Source organism: Heptranchias perlo, chromosome 9 (genome assembly GCF_035084215.1).
Source record: "Heptranchias perlo isolate sHepPer1 chromosome 9, sHepPer1.hap1, whole genome shotgun sequence".
Taxonomy (NCBI): Eukaryota; Metazoa; Chordata; class Chondrichthyes; order Hexanchiformes; family Hexanchidae; genus Heptranchias; species Heptranchias perlo.
This window is the reverse complement of record NC_090333.1, coordinates 7823877-7847842: the sequence shown is the minus strand read 5'-3', so window position 1 is coordinate 7847842 and position 23966 is coordinate 7823877. Positions and strand designations below refer to the sequence as shown.

General features: G+C 45.3%; 1 protein-coding gene across 1 annotated transcript; it reads right to left on the bottom strand.

Annotated features, from left to right (window-relative positions):
• Positions 1-1004: 1004 nt before the first annotated feature.
• LOC137325647 (di-N-acetylchitobiase-like) lies at positions 1005-22805 on the bottom strand. The gene is made up of 7 exons (XM_067990911.1): positions 22779-22805; positions 20266-20404; positions 12894-13102; positions 6956-7016; positions 6770-6867; positions 5073-5234; positions 1005-1190 (listed from the first exon to the last, which is right to left on the bottom strand). Exons 1-7 carry the CDS (start codon positions 22803-22805, stop codon positions 1005-1007), a joined length of 882 nt encoding a protein of 293 aa, XP_067847012.1.
• Positions 22806-23966: the final 1161 nt, after the last annotated feature.

Here is a 23966-nt window from a genome sequence, read left to right as displayed (position 1 = left end):
TTAGAGCCAGGGGAAGAGAGGAGACTGGGGGGAGAAAAGGGAAAAGATGGCCAGGGATAGAGTTCACAGCAAAAGAGTTCCCTGGGGAGCTGCCAGAAAAAAAGTGACATAATTTGCTTTTAACTATGCTAAAGAGAAAGCAATACAATAATTGAGATATTTATCAAGAACATTTAAACCAAGATACTGGCTGTTCCTCAGGATATTTTCATTCGATGCTGTCTTTGTGTTTCAGGATTGCGGCAACACAATAAACCGGCACCACAATTGTTTTATATTTACACAATCCCCACTTTCCTGGAGCAACACAACTAAAACACTTACTTTGAAAACAGTATTTTATTTTGCGAAATACATATTCACTTAAAAATTAATTTATCCTTTCAGGAAGAGACAATTGTAAAGCACTCAGGAGGATTAAAAAGTCAAATAGTTACAATGTCTTGTAATGTTAACATTTTTTCAAAAAACAGTAGCAATACACAGGACACAATTTGCTGGTCCGTTCTGACCCCCTTAATGGAGGAAAGAGAAAATTAAAGTTATCTATGTTCAAAATGATAACCCAAGACAAAAAAAATCATAAAAATGAACATTCAGGAATTAAGATGTGCATAAAACAGACAGCACACATGTGTATGTCAGAACTGCATAATTACTCAACGGAAAAGCTGAATTGTTCCCTGAATATTAAGTATTTAGTGGCAAGAAGTTTTAGCCTGCACTATCATTAAGTATTATGATAGTTAATACAGGTTTGGCGCACTTTGTGAGCAACTTAAGATGCCTGAAGCGACCAGATCTTGTGGTACAAATCACATTAGCACATTTGTTTCTCATTGAATTGGAAATCGTTAGCTAGATAAAATGTTAAATCTGTTTCCTAGATCTGCGTTATCTTTAATTTCTAATGTTGGAAGCTAGCTCACTTTTTGCCGAGTTTATTTGCAAAATGAAATTATGACATTATGTTAAGATTAGATGGTTCAAGGTCGCTATTTTCCTCACAAAGGGCAAAGAGCATTCCACATGTCTTCAGTTTGCTTTACTATGAAATGATCATCACTGTAGTTCAGCATATTTCCATTCCACATGCCTATGCCACGGAGTCTCAATTTCTTCATGATCGTTGACTTAATTGAAATGCTCTGCGGATCGTCATACCAGACCAGATGATAAGTATTATTAACCTGCCATAAGAAAACAAAAGAGAGTTACACAGATAGGAGCTAGGGGTTTGGGTCAATGCACAGTTCGAGACACAGTGCTGAAAATCTTCAGCAGCACTATTTAAAATGCTTGCATTAAAAGACAAGCTCAGGTGGGCTGAGGAAAAGAAAGGTAAAGAGGTGGATTGTTCCAAACCTTAGTTGAAACGGATTGTGAAAAGCACTGTAACATTACATGAACTGTAAGTAATCTGTAAAGTGTCTTAGTACAGTTACACATCACACCTGATTGGGAATCAAAATAGAAACTAATTTTAGAAAGAGTCTGACCACTGAGCCTTCACTATGATAACAGAACATCGAATCTGAATAAATGTCAACTTTTTGAATTCCTTAAATTACTAAAATTGCAAAATCAATGAAAATGTTGTTCTTAAAATGACAGCGTGGGATAGAGTACAAATGATTTAATAGATTAATGACGCCATTAAAATATCGCGAGACTGTTCACTGATTGAATTAAGCGTTCATCCGTTAACATCCCACAGCTTCACACTCAAGCACACATTTCTGATTATAGTGGATTAGATTCGCTGAAACTGCAGAATCATAGAATCATAGAATGGTTACAACACGGAAGGAGGCCATACGGCCCATCAAGTCCGTGCCAGCTCCCTGCAAGAGCAATCCAGCTAGTCCCACTCCCCCGCACTAGCCCCTTAGCTCTGGAAATTCTTTCCTTTCAAGTACTTATCGAATTCCCTTTTGAAAGTTTTTTTTTATTCGTTCATGGCATGTAGGCATCACTGGCAAGGCCAGCATTTATTGTCCATCCCTAATTGCCCTTGAGAAGGTGGTGGTGAGCCGCCTTCTTGAACTGCTGCAGTCCGTGTGGTGAAGGTTCTCCCACAGTGCTGTAGGCAGGGAGTTCCAGGATTTTGACACAGCGACGATGATGGAACGGCGATATTATATCGAATTCACTTTTGAAAGCCACTATTGAATCACGTATGGCCTCCTTCCGTGTTGTAACCATTCTCTGATTCTATGATTCTGCAGCCTCAGCATTGCTAATCCACTATAATCATAAATATGTGCTTGAGTGTGAAGCATTGTTTCCAACATAGACTGTTGGATTTCATATTAAAAATTAGGCCGACAGTTTGGGCAATTTGGCTTGAATCTAAGACGGAGATCCTATTTTTGAGGGTTTCCTGTCACATCTTCAGACAGTGCATTCCAGACCACGACCACTCGCTGTCTAAAAAAGTTTTTTCTCTCATCACCTTTGGTTCTTTTGCCAATCACCTGAAATCTATGTCCTCATTCTTGACTCCTCCACCAATGGGAACAGTTTCTCTCTATCTACTCTGTCCAGACCCTTCATGATTTTGAACACCTCTATCAAATCTCCTCTCAACCTTCTCTGCTCGAAGGAGAACAACCCCAGCTTCTCCAGTCTATGCACATAACTGAAGTCCCTCATCCCTCGAATCATTCAGATAAATCTCTTCTGCACCCTCTCTGAGGCCTTCACATCCTTCCGAAAGTGCAGTGCCCAGAACTGGCACAATGCTCCAGTTGTGGCCGAACCTGCCGTGCCACCTTAAATGATTTGTGCTCATCAACCCCCAGATCTCTCCCTTCCTGCATCCCATAGTTTATATTGCCTCACCTTGTTCTTCCGACTGAAATGTGTGACTTCACACTTTTCTGCGTTGAATTTCAGCTGCCACGTGTCCGCCCATTCCACCAGCCTGTCTATGTCCTCTTGAAGTCTATCACTAACATCCTCACTGTTCACTACACTTCCAAGTTTTGGGCCATCTGCAAATTTTGAAATTGTGCCCCTGCAGCTCCAAGAAAATCCCAGTCTATCTTTTTTAACACTCAAATCAATTAACTCATCTGGATGCTGTGCAACATATGAACATAAGACACACATTTAAAGCACAGACGGGACCTCAGTTTAGTGTGTCATCTGAAAGATGGCACCTCCGACAGTGCAGCACTCCCTCAGCACAGCAACTTTGAAAAATCCAATGCACAGCCCAGATGTCAATTCAGATGCAACAAGGCAAAAGATTATGGTGTTCGATTGGGGAAAAAAATGATTTGGGGGAAAATAGAAAGAGATAGATAACTTGCAAGTCAGAGTTAGCATGGGCCTCCAGAGAAAACAATTTTCAAAAATAAATAGGATAAACCAAGGTCTGATTTAACTCAATGTGGAACATTCTATCATTTCAAAATAATCTTTTCAAATTACTCAAAGTAACAAAATATTGCAATCGAAAGGTGGAAAACATGATTTAAATGTTACTGCTGAAAGCTCAAGCATCACAGCCTTTGACTGCAGTGCGTCAAGTAACTCAGCAAGATTTGGCCAATGTCAATGAGACATGTGACTCGGTAGAATGCAGTAGGTCGAGAGTGTGTGGTATTTGCTACTGTGCAGTTTTCTTATGTACAGGGCACGCTACCGTCAATCTTTTGTGTCAAATTGATCATCAAATGGGAGACAGGGGCACACATTTCACGAACCAAACAATCGCTAATGTTCACAGGAGGGTCAATATGGGTTGTGTGAAGTGATCTATTTGAAAAGTCCACAGCTCGGAATTGGTTTGGTGCTTTGTCTGTCAACTCCCATTTTCTTGGCTATTCTCCAACTGCACACATTTTTTTCTGTATAAACTGGAGTCATACCTAGCACAAAGGAAGATGGTAGTGGTTGTTGGAGGCCCCAGGGCATTGCTGCAGGAGTTCCTCAGGGCAGTGTCCTAGGCCCAACCATCTTCAGCTGCTTCATCAATGAGCTTCCCTCCATCATAAGGTCAGAAATGGGGATGTTCGCTGATGACTGCACAGTGTTCAGTTCCATTCGCAACCCCTCAGATAATGAAGCAGTCCGAGCCTGCACGCAGCAAGACCTGGACAACATCCAGGCTTGAGCTCATAAGTGGCAAGTAACAATCGCGCCAGATAAGTGCCAGGCAATGACCATCTCCAACAAGAGAAAGTCTAACCACCTCCCCTTGACATTCAACGGCATTACCATCGCCGAATCCCCCACCATCAACATCCTGGGGGTCACCATTGACCAGAAACTGAACTGGACCAGCCATATAAATACTGTGGCTACGAGAGCAGGTCAGAGGCTGGGTGTTCTGCGGCGAGTGACTCACCTCCTGACTCCCCAAAGCCTTTCCACCATCTACAAGGCACAAGTCAGGAGTGTGATGGAATACTCTGGATAAGTGGATGAGTGGATGAGTGCCTGGATGAGTGCAGCTCCAACAACACTCAAGAAGCTCGACACCATCCAAGATAAAGCAGCCCGCTTGATTGGCACCCCATCCATCACCCTAAACATTCACTCCCTTCACCACCGGCGCACTGTGGCTGCAGTGTGTACCATCCACAGGATGCACTGCAGCAACTCGCCAAGGCTTCTTCAACAGCACCTCCCAAACCCGCGACCTCTACCACCTAGAAGGACAAGGGCAGCAGGCACATGGGAACAACACCACCTGCACATTCCCCTCCAAGTCACACACCATCCCGACTTGGAAATATATCGCCGTTCCTTCATCGTCGCTGGGTCAAAATCCTGGAACTCCCTTCCTAACAGCACTGTGGGAGAACCGTCACCACACGGACTGCAGCTGTTCAAGAAGGCGGCTCACCACCACCTTCTCGAGGGCAATTAGGGATGGGCAATAAATGCTGGCCTCGCCAGCGACGCCCACATCCCGTGAACGAATAAAAAAAAATAAAAATTCTGAACTTTGCTGAATCCTGCACACAGAGAATATTGAATCATGAAACACTGCAATGTTTGCATTCTACAAAGAATGGACAATGCACAACTCTCCATTGTGTTTTGATTGATAGTCTTACCATGTAGATATAATACGGGGCTTTCTGCTCATCATCCCAATATCTGCCAGTAATTGATTTGTGCACGTGCTGTACGATCTCTTTGTATGGGACCTGACGTCCAGCTGCACCACTGCAAGGGGCACCTCGGGAAGCAATCTTTTCCAATACACACCTACCACCCTGAAAAGTACGAAAGGATGAAAAAATAACACTTGTGAATAGAGTTACTTTGGTAATTTCAAAAATGCAGTAACAGCATGACTGGTCTCTAAGTGTAAAGGCTATGAGGGACAATTAGAGAAACATAAGCTTTACAATATAGAGAGGAGGGTCTCTCACAGAAATATATAAACTAATTAGTACATTTATAGATAAGGACAATGTTGCAACTTGAAATAGACAGCAACAAGACTGAATGTAGAAGATTAAGGGGTGATCTAATTGATGTCTTCAAGATGATCAAAGCAGTCGATAGGGTAGATAGAGAGAAACTATTTCCTCTGGTGGGAGAGTCCAGAACAAGGGGGCATAACCTTAAAATTGGAGCTTGGCCATTCAGGGGTGTTGTCAGGAAGCACTTCTTCACACAAAGGGTAGTGGAAATCTGGAACTCTGCATCTCAAAAAGCTGTTGAGGCTCGGTCAATTGAAAATTTCAAAGCTGAGACTGATAGATTTTTGTTAGGTAAGGGTATTAAGGGTTACAGAACCAAGGTGGGTAAATGGAGTTAAGATACAGATTAGCCATGATCGATTGATGGAACAGGCTCGAGGGGCTGAATGGCCTACTCCTGTTCATATATTCATACGACTCCCACTGTGTCTGGTAGCATTGTGGTTATGTTACTTGGACTAATAAACCAAATACCTAGACTAATATTGTAGAATCATGAGTTCAAATCCTATCACAGCAGCTCGGAAGTTTAATTTCAATTAAATAAAATCTGGAATTTAAAAAAAACTAATATCAGTAATGTTGGACATAAGACAACTGGATTGTTGTACCTCATCTGTTCATTAATTCACCCACTCTGGCCGATATGTGAATCCAGACCCACAGCAATATGGTTGATTCTGAACCACCCTCTGAATTGGCCGAGCAAGCCACTCAGTTGTACAATCTTTGCTACGGACTGCAGCGGTCCAAGAAGGTGGCTCACCACCACCTTCTCAAGGGCAATTAGGGATGGGCAATAAATGCTGGCCTTACCAGTGATGCCTACATCCCATGAACAAATAAAAAAAATTGTAAAGGAATGAGTTTTGAGAAAAGATTAGCAGAAGCTTAAGATTTGCAGCTCAGAAGAATGCAGTTAAGGGGAGGCCTCAGTGGAATAAAATGTTGAATAGCACGGGTAAGGTAAGCCCAGCCAATGGATGCATGTGGAAATTAGTGAAAAGTAAACATAGAACAGATATCAAAAATCTTCTTTGTGTAAAGAGAAGTTTTTGAAATAGTCTACAAGCAAGTGAACAGAGGCAAAATACTGGGCTGTTCCAAAATATAATTCGATGCCCTGATAGGACAGATAATGTACCAGAGGGATGAGTTTCAGGTGAACTGACTTCACTCTCATTTCTTGTGCAATGCAAACAATTAATTTCCTCAGAAAAGGGAATCAATGGGATAGTTTGCACAGCAACAAGACAACGGTTTACTAAAGTTAATTCTCAATAATTAGGATATCTGAAAGCCAGATAATGACAACACCTTACCTCAAACAACTGCCTGCAAGTATAGTCATAACCATACCATGGAACTCCCAGCACGAGCTTTCTGGAATCAATTCCCAGATTGATATAAGCGGAGTAACCTAAATGGGGAAAATAATAATGAGGGTCTTAGATTCACATTGATATCGGGCAGGTAGACCCTGAACCAGATGGTCTTATTGTACATACCTGATAAAGTCTGGTAATAGGGAGCATTTGGCTTTGAAAAGCAAATGTCCCACATTTGACTCTGCATATCATAGGACATCACAAATAAAAAGTCACAGGAATTTGCAATTCTCAAAAAGTCATAGCATCGGCCATCAATGCAGTCTGGAGACCAAGGCACGTTAAATGTGACCTCAGGGCCAAAGAGTAACAAGAAAAAGTTAGTTTCATCTCATACCTTATGTTGGATATCACTAGTAGTGATATGGTTTTTATATGCACTCGCACATGGTCCAAGGGAACTGTGAATTTAACAGGTTAGGAGTTCGACAGTGTTCATGACTGTATAAAAAGGAACAGGATAAAGTTGGGGCAAATTGTGAGTTAGAATTAATAGGATCCTCGGTTATCAAATATTAATCAGGTTCAATTCCCCACTGCTCATTCACCTTCTTCCTCCAATTTTCTGTCAGTTTTCTCTCCTCCTCTTCAAAAGGCATTAAGTTGTGACCAAACTGCAGTCCTAAAAGGGCCAGCCCCACTCCAATACCTCGTCAAAGTGCCTAAAGTTTGTTTACACGAGGCCAGACATTGAGTGCTGGCAGGCTATTTGACCGTAGGGCCTAAGGTCAAGAATTAAATCACTGCAATCTGAGTTAACAAGGTCTAAGAACAGAAGAACATAAGAAACAGAAGCAGGAGTAGGCCACATTGCACCTTGAGCCTGCTCCGCCATTCAAACAGATCATGGCTGATCTTTGACCTCAAATCCACTTTCCTGCCCAATCCCCATATCCCTTGATTCCCCCTGGATTCCAAAAATCTATCTATCTCAGCCTTGAATATACTCAACAACTCAGCATCCACAGCCTTCTGGGGAAGAGAATTCCAAAGATTCACAACCCTCTGAATGAAAAAATTCCTCCTCATCTCAGTCTTAAACGGCCGACCCCTTATCCTGCGACTATGCCCCTAGTTCTAGACTCTCCAGCCATGGGAAACAACCTCATGAGCCCCCTCATAATCTGAGATGTTTCAATGACATCATCTCTCACTCTTCTAAACTCCAGAGAGTATAATAATGATCCAAGATGGCGTATGATGTGGGGAAATGTGAGGTTATTCACTTTTGTAGGAAGAATAGAAAAACAGAATATTTTTAAATGGTGAGAAACTAATAAATGTTGGTGTTCAGAGAGACTTGGGTGTCCTCGTACAAGAAACGCAAAAAGTTAGCACGCAGGTACTGCAAGCAATTCGGAAGTCAAATGGAATGTTTGCCTTTATTGCAAGGGTGTTGGAGTACAAAAGTAAGGAAGTCTTACTACGATTGTACAGGGCTTTGGTGAGACCTCACTTGGAGTACTGCGTACAGTTTTGGTCTCTTTATCGAAGGAAAGATGCACTTGTCTTCGAGGCGGTGCAGCGAAGGTTCACTGGATTAATTCCTGGGATGAGAGGGTCGTCCTATTGGACATTCAAATTCTTGTTTGACAGATGGGGATAAAAGGTGAGTTCTTTCACACAAACCTTTGGCTGAGAGATCTTCGTGTTTTCACTGAAAATTCTTACTTTCCACTCACAGTTCTCCTGTTCACACATATTGAACAACTATTCGGACCGCCTCAAACTCACACCATCAGGATGGGGAGTGCCATGGCTCCATTCACCACTGCATCCGAGGACGAGTAACATCATCAGCCTCACCACTCCTCCCTGCACAAAACAGTCCTGCAACTACACATACACCCACTGTAAAGTGACCCAATGGGCGGCAAGTGTCGCCATTCATGGTGAATCTCATGAAAGGGCCCGATCACAAAAGCCAGTCAAGAATGGGCAAGACGTGGCAGTAGTGCTGATAATCATGACATTTAATGTGACTTTAACAAAAAGGAAATATAAATGAAAAACATGACCATCTGTCAAACAAACTTGTGCATCCCCTTCGTGCTCACAAAACATTCGCCTTTCTATTACGACTACTTCTACGTTGTGCATCCCCTGTGGCTGCTGGAGAGGACGTGGCAGGTTGCTCATGTTCATGCCTTGACTACTTCGATGCTTTGGGCCGAAGCCCTCTGGGTTTTGGGCCCCTCCAAAGACTGCTCTACTTGCACATGTGCACGGGCAGATTTGGAAACCTGGAGAGGAGGCAGCATTGCGGGTACTGGTTGAGAGGAGGGGGCAACGGGTGAGACGTGGGAGCGCTTTAAGTGGCGTCCCCAATTCCATGTCCCCTTTCGCCATCATCCCTCCGCTGGGCCAGGCCCACTCAACTCCTACCACACTGCTGGACAACAGTTTGGAGGACATGTGTGATGCCTTGTAAGGCCAGTGCTAGTGTATCTGCCTGCCTGTCTGAGGCGGCAGAATGTTGTTCACCCTCATTCCGAACGGCCATTGTCAGGGCCTGAATGGACTCCTTTGTGAGCGGTGCTTGAGGTTCAATGGAGGCTAGCCTTCCCTCCATCGCAGACATTCCCGCATTTACCTATGACACTATCTCACACAGTTGCTCATGTCCTTGCGACACCATCTCAGAGAGTTGCTCACATCCCTGTGACAGTATCTCAGAGATTCCCTCCCGTACCTGTGCCACCATTCCACTCATGCAGGAGTTGGACTCCTCCATCCTCTGCGCTATTGTGGAGAGTGAGCCTGGCACCTGTTCCAGTACTGCTGTCCCTTGATCATTGTCTTTCTAAAGGATGGGCCCCGGGGTTCAGCATCTGCATCCAGCTGAGCAGAGCCTGGCGAGGAGTGCTCTCACCGACGCGGACTCTTCACAGCTGCTCCTGCCACCAGCGTCTGCTTGTTCTCACTTGTGTGTGGTGAATCACCAGCTGCCAACCCAACTAACTGAGGACCAGGACCCACCGAGGTGTGAGTATCTGCGCTGGTGGATGGCTTGCTCAGATGTGACGGTGCACCCTCAGAGACCGGCAGGTCCTCTGAGGAATCGCCCTCTGCCGTCACTGCGGTCGCTGAAGGCCCTGGAAGAGAACAGAAGGCAATATTACGCATCATCACAGATGTGTCATGTTGCGATGAGCATACTGAGGTGCTGAAGATGGCAAGCATTCTTAACATCATTTCATATTGTGTGTGATCAATGTTAAAGTTATGTCACCAGACATTTGTCGGGTGCCAGTCTCGGAGTCCCCGACAGACAGGCACTCGAGGGTTCGGCTGAGCTCCAGCGCCTCCTGCTCCACGTCTGTGAGGACCACTATTTGCTGTGGCCCCCTCCAGTCCTCGCCCTCTTGTGTGCATTTTGCGTTCTCTCCTCCTGGAAGGGGAGAAAGAACAGACGTTTGAGTGTGTGATGGTAAAGTAGCCAACTGATGAATGCATTGGTTTGGGGGAGGCTGACCGTGAAAGAGATGCATCTCTGGGTGAGTATGAGACAGAGTCATCACATTGGATGAGGATTGGGGTGTGTGGTAGTGATGGGGTACTAATGGGGAGGTGAGGTAGTGCTGAGGAAGTGGAGGTAAGTTGAGGATGAGCCTTAAGTGGGTGATAGAGTCGTCTTGGCAGCGCAGAATGAGGTTTTTTTCATTCGTTCATGGGATGTGTGCATCGCTGGTGAGGCCAGCATTTATTGCCCATCCCTAATTGCCCTTGAGAAGGTGGTGGTGAGCCGCCGCCTTGAACTGCTGCAGTCTGTGTGGTGAAGGTTCTCCCACAGTACTGTTCAGAAGGGAGTTCCAGGATTTTGACCCAGCGACAATGAAGGAACGGCGATATATTTCCAAGTCGGGATGGTGTGTGACTTGGAGGGGAAAGTGCAGGTAGTGTTGTTCCCATGTGCCTGCTGCTCTTGTCCTTCTTGGTGGTAGAGGTCGCGGGTTTGGGAGGTGCTGTTGAAGAAGCCTTGGCGAGTTGCTGCAGTACATCCTCTGGATGGTACACACTGCAGCCACAATGCGTCGGTGGTGAAGAGAGTCGATGTTTAGGGTGGTGGATGGGGTGCCAATCAAGCGGGCTGCTTTGTCCTGGATCGTGTTGAGCTTCTTGCGTGTTGTTGGAGCTGCACTCATCCAGGCAAGTGGAGAATATTCCATCAAATTCCTGACTTGTGCCTTGTTAATGCTGGAAAGGCTTTGGGGAGTCAGGAGGTGAGTCATTTGCCGCAGAATACCCAGCCTCTGACTTGGAGCCACAGTATTTATATGGCTGGTCCAGTTAAGTTTCTGGTCAATGGTGACCCCCAGAATGTTGATGGTGGGCGATTCGGCGATGGTAATGCCGTTGAATGTCATCGGGAGGTGGTTAGACTCTGTCTTGTTGGAGATAATTGTAAACAATTTTACAACACCAAGTTATAGTCCAGCAATTTTATTTTAAATTCACAAGCTTTCGGAGACTTCCTCCTTCCTCAGGTAAATGTTCAGGAGCTCCCTGTTGGAGATAGTCATTGCCTGGCACTTGTCTGGCACGAATGTTACTTGCCACTTATCAGCCCAAGCCTGGATGTTGAGAATGAGTTGGGGGGGCGGGGGGGACCGGTGATGTGGAAGATGGAATGTAGGTGAATCAGTAAGTGTACTCACTTTTGCTGACCTAGTTAGGTCATTGAACCACTTCCTGCGCTGGATCCAGGTGCGGGAGATGTTGCTGCTGCTGGTGACCTCCTCTGCCACTTGAGCCAGGCCTTCTTGGTGGCAGAGGCAGGGCACTTCCTCCTGGAGTGAGGCACCATTGAACCTTGGAGCAGCCTTGCCCCTGTGCTGCTCCATTGTGGTTTCAGGATCTTTGCTCCAGCAAAAGCCTTTGGTGCAATGGCCCTTTGAATCGAGCTCCTCCAGCTGACAGCCCGTGATGGAAGTGCGCAGTCCGCCCGCTGCGCAGCTTTCTGACGGCAAATCCGTAATCCACGTTAAGTGGCACCAATTGAATTGCGATCGCGTGGGAAACGGACATCTTTTATTGTTCGGGTTACCCACGCGCCCATTCACACCCCCGACCCCCCCACCACTGCCATCTCCCCTCCACACTAATATCGGAGCCTTTTATCCTCCTGACAGCTTACTTTCCCACCTCGCTTTGTGTCATCAGCAAACTTGGACAATCAGCACAAGGTTGTGAATCTTTGGAAATCTCTAACCCAGAGGGCTGTCATGTGCAAACTTCTCAACAATAAAAGTCTCCTTCAAACATTACCCAATAAAAATGCAGTGAGTGATTTCTTTTTTGGCCACTTAATGGTCCCTTTATTTCAAAGTAACTCCTTGGATGTAAACTGTGGGACATTTCTGAAGGATGTTTTAGGGCTCTACATTAATCCAAGTTTTTCTTCCCCTTAAGAAGGGTTTTGACAGTAAATAAGGAGAAAACCTTCCCAGTGGCAGGAGGGTCAGTGACCAGAGGACACAGATTTAAGGTAATTGGCAAAAGAGCCTGAGGTGAGATGAGGATTTTTTTTTTACACAGTGAATTGTTATGATCTGGAATGCACTGCCTGAAAGGGTGGTGGAAGCAGATTCAATGGTAACTTTCAAAAGGTCATTGGATAAATACTTGAAGGGAAAAAATTGCAGGGCTGTGGGGAAAGAGCAGGGGAATGGGACAAATTAGATCACTCTTTCAAAGAACTGGCACAGGCACGATGGGCCGAATGGCCTCCTCCTGTGCTGTAACATTCTAAGAACCGATGTGAAAATTACAGTTCGAACAATGCTGGTCCGGGAAGCCGGGCCTCAAGTCACTTGTATCATTCTGGGCTACAAGTGATGCAGCATCAAGTTTGTTGTATATCCAGTTTAAACTGATTCAATCTAAAATTTCTAACCTCAGCAATGGTCAAAGCAGCTTTGGAACAAGATGATGCACTGATAAACAGCAGCTAAAAATCATGATTTCAATTCATTTATCCAGAAAAATATCAATGGTCTTTACAATTAAGTAGAAACTAAATTGCTTATCCCCATTTAATAAATAACGGCTCCTTTACCTGAGACCCAGGTATTAAAATGTTGAACATCTCCGTAGTTTCGGCAACCAGTTGAGATATCCACAATTTGGTGACAGAATTATTTTCAGCAGAAAACTTCAGGTCCAAATTGATTCCATCCATAAATTGTCTTTTTACAGAGTTGACTCTGTGATTGATCCATTTTCTTCGGCGATTTCTGTCCATAATGTCTTTGTATGTTGGAACTCCTGGTGAACAAACAATGTCCATTTATACAGAAATAAAAACAGAAAATGCTGAAAATACTCAGCAATCCGGGCAACATCTGTGGAGAGAGAAACAGAGTTAATGTTTCAGGTCGATGACCTTTCCTCAGAACTGGAAGAAGTTCGAGATTGAACAGTTTTTAAGCATGATGTGGAGATGCCGGTGATGGACTGGGGTTGACAATTGTAAACAATTTTACAACACCAAGTTATAGTCCAGCAATTTTATTTTAAATTCACAAGCTTTCGGAGATTTTCTCCTTCCTCAGGTAAATGTTTCAAGATCTTAAGTTTTTAAGCAAGTACAGAGGCAGAGAAAGGGGGGGTGGGGAAGGAAGGGGAGTGGACAAAAGAACAAAAGGGAAGGTCTGTGATGGGTGGAGGGCAAGAGAGATTAAATGACAAAAGGGATGATGGTGCAAGTCAAGGAGGGTGGGAATGGGACAGGTGAAGAAACAAAAGATGGGTCTCGAGGAACGGTAACTGGTAACAGCAGAACCAACACCAGCTCCTGCTGTCCGAAAAAATGGGAGGAGTGGTTATGATGTGAAGTTATTGAAATCACTCTTGAGTCTGAAAGGTTGTAAGGTGCCGAGTCGAAAGGTGAGGTGCTGTTCCTCTGGCTCGCTCGCTCTCTGTCTGGCTCGCTCTCTGTCTGGCTCGCTCTCTGTCTGGCTGGCTCGCTGGCTCACTCGCTCTCTGGCTTGCTGGCAGGCTGGCTCGCTCGCTCTCTAACTTGCTGGCTGACTGGCTTGCTCACTCACTCTCTGTCTGGCTGTCTGGCTCACTTGCTTTCTGTCTATCTGGCTGGCTCGCTCTCTTGTCTGGCTTGCTTGCTCGCTTGCTCTCTGTCTCACCCGCTCACTCGCTCTCTCTCTTGTCTGGCTCGCTTGCTCGCTTGCTCTCTGTCTCACCCGTTCGCTCGCTCTCTGTCTGGATGGCTGGCTCGCTCACTTGCTCCCTGTCTGTCTGGCTCACTCGCTCTCTGTCTGTCTCGCTCGCTCGCTCTCTCGCTGCCTCACTCTGTCTCTCTCTATCTCTTTTGCTAAGTTGACGTTGACAGCATCTGGACAAATTCTGTATCAATTCTGTTTTCATGATATATTTCATATGCAGATGCGGAAGGATAAACTAGTTATTTCTTTTATTACTGAATTACATGATCTAATTCAGAAGCTTGATTTGCGTAGAAAATTTTGGATGCTTCGAATTAGAATTTTTTTTTCATTTCATTTTCTCTGTGGTCTTTGCCGCTGCCATTGATTTGAGATTAAAAGGTGATGCTTGACATTGATTAATTTGACAGACTCATGTATTCAGAGGTTAGAGGTCTAATTAATGGAGGAGTGACATTAGAAGAGAGTTAAAATCATTGGCAGCTGGTCATAAAATTTTGCCTTTGTGACTTGGGGCAAGGGAGTGGGACTAATTGGATAGCTCTTTCAAAGAGCCGGCACAGACACGATGGGCTGAAGGGCCTCCTCCTGTGCTGTATCATTCCATGAACTTCACTGGAACAGTGTAAGGGGCCGAGGACAGAGAGGTCAGAGTGGGAGTGGGACAGAGAATTAAAGAGGAAAGCGACCGGAAGGTCAGAGTCACGTTTGCGGACTGAGCAAAGCGGTCACCCAACATGCGTTTGGTCTCCCCAGTGTAGAGGAGACTGCATCGTGAGCAGCAAATACAGTACACTATACAATCATGGAATCATAAATGGTTATAGCACAGAAGGAGGCCATTCAGTCCATCGAGCCTGTGCCGGCTCATTGAAAGAGCAATCCAGTTAGTCCCATTTCCCTGCTTTTTCCTCGTAGCCCTGCAAATTTTTCCGTTCAAGTATTTATCCAATTCCTTTTTGAAAGCCATGATTGAATCTGCTTCCACCATCCTTTCAGGCAGAGCATTCCAGATCATAACTACTCGCTGTGTAAAAAAGCTTTTTCTCATGTCGCCTTCGGTTCTTTTGCCAATCATCTTAAATCTGTGTCCTTTGGTTCTTGACCCTTCTGCCAATGGCAACAGTTTCTGTTTATTTACTTTATCTAAACTCTTCAGGATTTTGAACGCTTCTATCAAATCTTCTCTCAACCTTCTCTGCTCCAAGGAGAACTCAATTGAAAGAAGTTCAAGTAAATCGCTGTTTCAACTGGAAGGAGTGTTTGGGGCCCTGGACGGTGGGAAGGGAGGAGGTGAAAGTGCAGGTGTTGCATCTCCTGCGCTCGCACGGGAAGGTGCCGTGGGAAGGGGAGTGGGTTTTGGGGATGATGGAAGAGGGGACCAGGGTGTCGCAGAGGGAATGGTCCCTTCAGAATGCTGAAACGGGGGGGAGTTGAAGATGTGTTTGGTGGTGGGATCGCGCTGGAGGTGGTGGAAATGGAGAGGATGATACATTGAATGTGGAGGCGAGTAGGGGTGCAAGGTAAGGACAAGGGGGACCCTATCATGGTTCTGGGAGGGAGGGGAAAGGGTGAGGGCAGAAGTACGGGAAATGGGATGGACATGGTCGAGGGCCATTAACTACAGTGGAGGGGAATCCTCGGTTGAGGAAAAAGGAAGACTTATCGGAAGCACTGATGTGGAAGGTGGCATCGTCAGAACAGATGCAACAGAGACGGAGAAACCAGGAGAATGAATAGAGTCCTTGCAGGAAGTGTGGTGAGAGGTAATCAAGGTAGCTGTGGGAGTCAGTGGGCTTAAAATAGATGTTGGTTGACAGCCTATCCCCAGAAATGGAGATAGAGAAGTCGAGGAAGGGAAAGAGATGGACCATGTGAAGGCGGGAGAAGGTTAGAAATTGGAAGCAAAGTTGATTAAATATTCCAGTTCAGGGCGGGAGCAGGAAACAACACCAATACAGTCATCAATGTACCGGAAAAAGAGGTGAGGGAGGAGTCCTGAGTGGGACTGGAACAAAAGTATTCCACATATCCGACAAAAAGGCAGGCATAGCTAGCCCCCGTATGAATTCCCATAGCAACACCTTTTATTTGGAGGAAGTGAGTGGAGTCAAAGGAGAAGTTGTTCAACGTAAGAACAAGTTCAGCCAGGCTGAGGAGGGTGGTGGTGGATGGGGACTGATTGGGTCTCCGTTCAAGGAAGCAGCGGAGGGCCCGCAGGCCGTCGTGGTGAGGGATGGAGGTGTAGAGGGACTGGGCATCCAGGGTGAAAAGGAGATGGATAGGGCCGGGAAACTGGAAACTGTTAAAGTTACGGAGGGCATTGGAAGAGGAAGAAATAAGTTCCTTGGGGCAAGAACAGGCTGAAACAATTGGTCTACCGGGGCAGTCCAGTTTGTGGATCTTGGGAAGTAGGTCGAAGCGGGTTGTGTAGAGTTGGGGGACTATGAGGTTGGAGGCCATGGGGGGAAGATCTCCAGAGGAGATGAGGTTAGTCATAGTCTGGGAAAGTATGACTTGATGTTCAGCGGTGGGGTCATGGTCCAGGGGGAGATAGGAGGAGGTGTTGGAGAGTTGCCATTCAGCCTCTGCGAGGTAGAGGTCTGTTCACCAAACTACAATAGAGCCGCCCTTGTCAGCAGGTTTAATGACAATGTCAAGGTTGGAACTGAGAGAACGGAGTGCTGCAAGTTCAGATGGAGGTCGATTTACAGAGCATTTACAGAGCATCATTCACAGAACATTGTGTCCAAAGACACTTTACAGGACAGAACTGCCAACATCAAGTAGGAAGTAGTAGAGGAAGATATAGCGAGAATTTACATTTCCATCGTGCCTTTCACATCCTCAGGATGTCCTTAAATGCTTCATAGCCAATTAATTGTTTTGGAAACGTAATCACTGTTGTTTTGTAAGGAGATGTGGTAGTTAATTTGTGCCCAGCAAGGCCCCACAAATAGGAAATTAGATAAATGGCCAGTTAATCTGTTTTGGTGATGTAGGTTGAGGGATGAATGTTGTCCAGGACACCAGGAGAACTCCCTGTTCTTTGAATTGTGCCAATGGGGTCTTTTACATCCACTTGAACAGACAGGTGGAGCCTTTGTTTCAGGTCTCATCTGAAACACAGCACCTCTGGCAATGCAGCATTCCCTCAGTACTGCACTTATGTGTCACGTCCTGGAGTAAACCCAAAACCTTCTGACCCAGGAGGAGAGACACAGTGCTACCACTGAGCCAAGCTGACACTTGAGGGAAGTGACCAAAGGCACAGTCAAACAGGTCGGTTTTGATGAGGCTTTCGAAGATAGGAAGAGAAATAGCAAGACAAAGAAGTTGAAGAAGAAGAATCTGGAGTTCAAGACAGTAACAGCTGAAGGTTCTGCCATTGATGGTGGAAGAGGAGAAATCTCAGTCGCCCAGAGTCGGAAGAATGGAGCGTGTGTGCTGGGCTCTGGACACAATTGGGTCGGGCTTTCATTAAACTGCATTCTTCATTCTAAATCCTGGCATCAGTGGCAGACTGCTGCTGTGCCAGGGAATAAAAGTTCCACCTATCTATTTATAGGTTATTAAAAACACTATGTGCTGTCATCTTTCTATTCAAAAATTCTGTGTCAACACTATCTTTTGTTTTTCTATTTTAATTGTGTTCACATCTGGTGACGCCCGTCCTGTCACCTTTATAATTGGATTTTGCCCATAATGTGGCCTGTGGTGATGCAGTTCCACACTACGGCCACCAAGTGATGGTGTGGAACAGATTTCTCAACCTGCAGCTGAAACTGTTTTTCATGGACCATGTTTTTCCTCAGTAACTGCAATATTTAATTTACTAAATAAGAGTTTCTAAAACAAAATACAAATTCAAAAAATGACATTTCACAATAACATGTTTATATTTATTCACCTAATTTTCTTTCAGTGTCTTTGCTTGAAGTGAAGACATTAAAGACAAGTGAAGTTTTTATTTGAAGGCCTCAGCCTGTCTCCAAAGCCTGGACATATCCTTCTCCCTCATACACTTCTGCAGCTTCCCCTTAAATGCATCCATGCCATTTGCATCAGCCACTCGATGTGGGAGCAAGTTCCACATTCTCACCACTCACTGACTAAAGAAGTTTTTCCTGAATTCCCTGTTGGATTAATTAATGACTATCTTATAGATTTGGATTACCTCTAGTTTTGGACTCGCCCACAAGCGGAAAATTACAAACATATGAACATACGAGAGCTGGAGTCGGCCATTCGGCCCCTCGAGCCTGCTCTTCTATTTGGTAAGATCATGATTGATCTGATTGTGACCTCAACCCTACTTACCTGTCTACCGACTATAACCTTTGACTCCCTTGTTAATCAGGAGTCGATCTAACTCGGCCTTCGAAATAATCAATGACCCTGCCTCCACTGCTCTCTGGCAAGGGAGTTCCACAGATTCAGGACCCTCTGAGATAAAAAATTCCTCCTCACCTCCGTCTTAAATGGGAGACCCATTATTTTTAAACTGGTGGCCCCTAGTTCCAGTATCTCCCACAAAGGGAAACCTCCTCTCATCATCTACCCTTCTAGTCCCCTCAGGATCTCATATGTTTCAATAAGATAACCTCTCGTTCTTCTAAATTCCAGTGTATGCAGGCCCAACTTATCCAACCTTCCCTCAAAAGATAACCCCCTCATCTGAGGAATCAGTCGAGTGAACCTTCTCTGAACTACCTCCAAGCAATTATTTCCTTTCTTAAATAAGAAGACCAAAACTGCACACAGTATTCGAGATGTGGTCTCACCAATGCCCTGTACAACTGCAGCAAAACATCTCTGCTTTTATATTCCATTCCCCTTGCAATAAATGACAATATTCCATTTGCCTTCCTAATCACTTGCTGTTTCTGCATACTAACTTTTTGTGATTCATGTACTAGGACACTGATTCCTGTGGCACTCGTTACATCTTGCCAATTCATAATTTTAAAGACCTCTATCAGATCACCTCTCAGCCTTCTCTTTTCCAGAGAAAAGAGCCCCAGCCTGTTCAGTCTTTCCTGATAGCTATACTCTCTCAGTTCTGATATCATCCTTGTAAATCCTTTTTGCACTTTCTCCAGAGCTTCGGTATCTTTTTGTAATATGGAGACCAGAACTGTGCACAGTCCTCTCAGTGTTTTCCAACCAAGGACCGATACAAGATGAACATAACATCTCTGCTGTGAATTATTTTCCTCTCGAAATGAACCCCAATGCTTTGTTTGTGCTTTTTAAGGCTTTCTTAACCAAGCATTTCTGCTTAAATGCTCCAGGCAAGTACAGAAGATCGGAATAGGGCGACGATGAGGGAAGCGGTGGTTCGGGCACCTAACTTGCAGAAACATGTGAGGGGTGAGGGACTGATGCTTCCAAAGATGTCAACAGCAGTTTGGGTCCCATTCCATTAGACCCCCCTCCTCCCCAACAAGACATGTTAGACCCTCCATTCCCTCATCTCCCCAATACTGCCAGATCCCAGCAATCCCTGACCATCTCCTGAGTCCTTGCTGGATCCCACAATCTCCCTCCTCAGAATTCTCCCCCTCCCCCACTCCTAGATCAGAAGACTCCCGCTCAGTGCTCACGAACCCAGCAAGTTTGGGAGGTGAAAAGTAGAATAAAAATACATCACCAGTCAATCTCCCATGGCAATGGACAAAGAGAGTCCAGAGTTGTGTAGTATTCAGACGAAGCAGGATTGGAGTGTGGGGGATAATTCAACCAGGGTGTTCAGATGTAACTCAGTCCCCATTGTGAAATCATGAAATTTGTCCTAATTTTTAATATAATACTTTGATCAATTATAATTTTTATTTAAATGGCAATTTGAGTGGAAAGATGCAAAACAGAGGTGCTACAGTGCCACCACTGGTGGGGAGGATGTAATTACAGTGCATCAAGTTTACGGAGACAGTTCCCATTATAAATGTGGACAGAGGAATTTATAAATGGAAAAAGTTGCCACAAAAGTTTGAAAAACTTGAGAACAGAAAGTAAGGTTTTGTTGACAGGAGGTGTGTGTGGATATAAGATTTTTCACATGCAATAGATGGAATGTAGAATAATTTGCGAGAGCTGTACTGGAGCTGGAGGGGAATTTCAGCACTGTAATGTCAAAAATAGCAATTCAAGGCTGTGCACTGAATGTCCTTTTATGTGGTTCTCAATAATACAGCTTGCATTGGAAGACAGAAGGACATTTGTTTTTTCTGTGATAAAATTACTTACCTCTCAGGACAACTCGAACTTGATTCGCATGAGCATAACACAAAAGCTCAGGATCGTAAGGTCCAAAGGCTGCAATAGTCGTGACCTTAGACCAGTCATAATACTTCCAATCCTTTCCTCCAACATCAAAGACAAAGACCTGGTACAAAATAAAGCAGTCAATTGCAGTAATGAAGGGCAGAAAACTGCCATTTAAAAATTTATATTTTCACAATCATTGGCCCAGATTTTGTTGACAAAATAACGGTGAGGCGAATGGGGCTCGTTTTATTTATGTGTAAATGGTACAGCAACTTCAGGCGAGGGGCAGATAAACTCTTTTTGCAAGGGACTTTCGTGTTACAGTTTAAAAACTTTTCCATTTTAGGTACCTGGTGTCAAATCAAGCATTTCTACCATGAGACCAGCAAGACTAGATCAGAATATAGTTCCCTAGAAAGAGAAACAGCCCATACTGCACCAGAGTGACATTTTTCCATTTCCCACACCAACCATCCTGTGTTCTCAAATGAGACTGCCTGTTTAGTGCTGCAGTTTAGTTCATCACAGTTTTGTGATTTGGGCCCTTTGATTTGGACTGAGACTATCAAACATGCATCATCCAAGCTGGCACTTTTGTGCAGTAATGAGAGAGTGCTGCATTTTTGGAGGGGTTGTCTTTTGGATGAGATGTTAAAGTGGATCTAATAGACCACTGGCAATATTGAAGAGCAGGGAGTTCTCTTGGTGTCCTGGCCAACACTTTTCTCTCAACCAACATGAGCAGAAACACATTAACTGTTCATTCATGCAACTTGCTGTTTGTGGGACCTTGCTCTGCACATATCAGCAGAATTGTATTCCAGCACAATCTGTAACCTCATAGCCCGGCATATTCCACTCTCTACCATTACCAACAAGCCAGGGGATCAACCCTGGTTCATTGCGGAGTGCAGAAGAGCATGCCAGGAGCAGCACCAGGCATACCTAAAAATGAGTTGCCAACCGGGTGAAGCTACAACACAGGACGACATGCATGCTAAACAGCGGAAGCAACATGCTATACACAGAGCTAAGTGATTCCACAACAACCAACGGATCAGATCAAAGCTCTGCAGTCTTGCCACATCGAGTCGTGAATGGTGGTGGACAATTAAACAACTAACGGGAGGAGGAGGCTCTGTAAACATCCCCATCCTCAATGATAGGCATCTTACAACACCAGGTTATAGTCCAACAATTTTTTTTTAAAATCACAAGCTTTCAGAGATTATCCCCTTCATCAGGTGAATGAGTGAAAGATTCTCAAATCGCATTAGACAAACACGGGACGCAACCAACAGAGTACCCTTCGTCGTCCAGTATTTCCCCGGAGCGGAGAAACTGCACCATGTTCTCCGCAGCCGTCAACATGTCATCGATGACGACGAACACCTCACTAAGGCCATCCCCAGACCTCCACTACTCGCCTTTAAACAGCCACCCAACCTCAAACAGACCATCGTTCGCAGCAATTTACCCAGCTTTCATGAGAACAGCGTCCACGACACCACACAACCTTGCCACAGCAACCTCTGCAAGACATGCCAGATCATCGACACGGATACCACCATCACACGAGAGGACACCACCCACCAGGTACATGGTTCATACTCCTGTGACTCGGCCAACGTTGTCTACCTCATACGTTGCAGGAAAGGATGCCCCAGCGCATGGTACATTGGCGAGACCATGCAGGCACCGCGACAACGGAAGAACGGACACCGCGCAACAATCGCCAGACAGGAGGGTTCCCTCCCAGTCGGGGAACACTTTAGCAGTCAAGGACATTCAGCCACTGATCTTCGGGTAAGCGTTCTCCAAGGTGGCCTTCGAGACACACGACAACGCAAAATCGTCGAGCAGAAGTTGATAGCCAGGTTCCGCACCCATGAGGACGGCCTCAACCGAGATCTTGGGTTCATGTCATGCTACACGTAACCCCACCAGCAAAAAAAGAAAAAAAGTTATGTGTTTTAATATTCCCTCTCTCTCTCACTGCCATTTGGGTCTCTTTCTTTCTGTCTGTGCAATTGACACAATGAATATCCAGTGTACTGGGATGTGCTGTTCTCTGTGACTGGCCTGTTTGAACAACAACGACACCTTTTGATTGGTGTGATGCTGTCCCAGCCTAATATAAGATATGCAATTTGAGAATCTTTCACTCATTCACCTGACGAAGGGGATAATCTCCGAAAGCTTGTGATTTTAAAATAAAATTGTTGGACTATAACCTGGTGTTGTAAGATTCCATACATTTGTCCACCCCAGTCCATCACCGGCATCTCCACATCATCCTCAATGATGGCAGAGTCCAGCACGTGAGTGCAAAAGACAAGGCATGAAGCGTTTGCAACCATCTTCAGCCAGAAGTGCCGAGCAGATGATCCATCTCGGCCTCCTCCTGATATCCCCACCATCACAGAAGCCAGTCTTCAGCTAATTCGATTCACTCAACGTGATATCAAGAAACAGCTGAGTGCATTGGATACCTCAAAGGTTATGGGCCCCGACAACATCCTGACTTTAGTGCTGAAGACTCGTGCTCCAGGACTAACGATGCATCCAGCCAAACTGTTCCAGTACAGCTACAACACTGGCAACTATCCAACAATGTGGAAAATTGCTCAGGTATGTCCTGTCCACAAAATGCAGGACAAATCCAATCCAGCCAATTACTGCCCCATCAGTCTGCTCTCAATCATTAGCAAAGTGATGGAAGGTGTCGTCGACATGCTATCAAACGACACTTACTCACCAAAACTTGCTCACCGATGCTCAGTTTGGGTTCCGCCAGGACCACTCGGCTCCAGACATCATTACAGCCTTGGTCCAAACATGGACAAAAGAGCTGAATTCCAGAGGTGAGGTGAGAGTGACTGCCCTTGACATCAAGGCAGCATTTGACCGAGTGTGGCACCAAGGATCCCGAGTAAATTTGAAGTCAATGGGAATCAGGGGGAAAACTATCCAGTGGCTGGAGCCATACCGAGCACAAAGGAAGGTGGAAGTGGTTGTTGGAGGCCAATCATCTCAGCCCCAACACATTGCTGCAGTAGTTCCTCAGGGTAGTGTCCTAGGCCCAACCATCTTCAGCTGCTTCATCAATGACCTTCCCTCCATCATAAGGTCAGAAATGGGGACGTTCACTGATGATTGCACAGTGTTCAGTTCCATTCGCATCCCTTCAGATAATGAAGCAGTCCGTGTCCGCATGCAGCAAGACCTGGACAACATCCAGGTTTGGACTGATAAGTGGCAAGTAACATTCGTGCCAGATAACTGCCAGGCAATGACCATCTCCAACAAGAGAGAGTCTAACCACCTTCCCTTGACATTCAACGGCATAACCACCGCCGAATCCCCCACCATCAACATCCTGGGGGTCCATTGACCAGAAACTTAACTGGAGCAGTGACATAATTTCTGTGGCTACAAGAGCAAGTCAGAGGCTGGGTATTCTGTGGCGAGTGACTCACCTCCTGACTCCCCAAAGCCTTTCCACCATCTACCAGGCACGAGTCAGGAGTTTGATGGAATACTCTCCACTTGCCTGGATGAGTGCAGCTCCAACAACACTCAAGAACTCCACACCATCCAGGACAAAGCAGCCAGCTTGATTGGTACCCCATCCACCACACGAAACATTCACTCCCTTCCCCACCGGCGCACAGTGGCTG

Excerpts from the sequence above, each read along its gene's own strand:
- LOC137325647 (XM_067990911.1), bottom strand. The coding sequence starts at position 22,805 with ATGTTGTCGGGGCCCATAACCTTTGAG. Across the intron at positions 13,103-20,265 it reads AGTTCGAGTTGTCCTGAGAG|GAGTTCCAACATACAAAGAC; the intron begins GTAAGTAATTTT and ends TTTGTTCACCAG. Across the intron at positions 6,868-6,955 it reads CTATTACCAGACTTTATCAG|GTTACTCCGCTTATATCAAT; the intron begins GTATGTACAATA and ends TTCCCCATTTAG.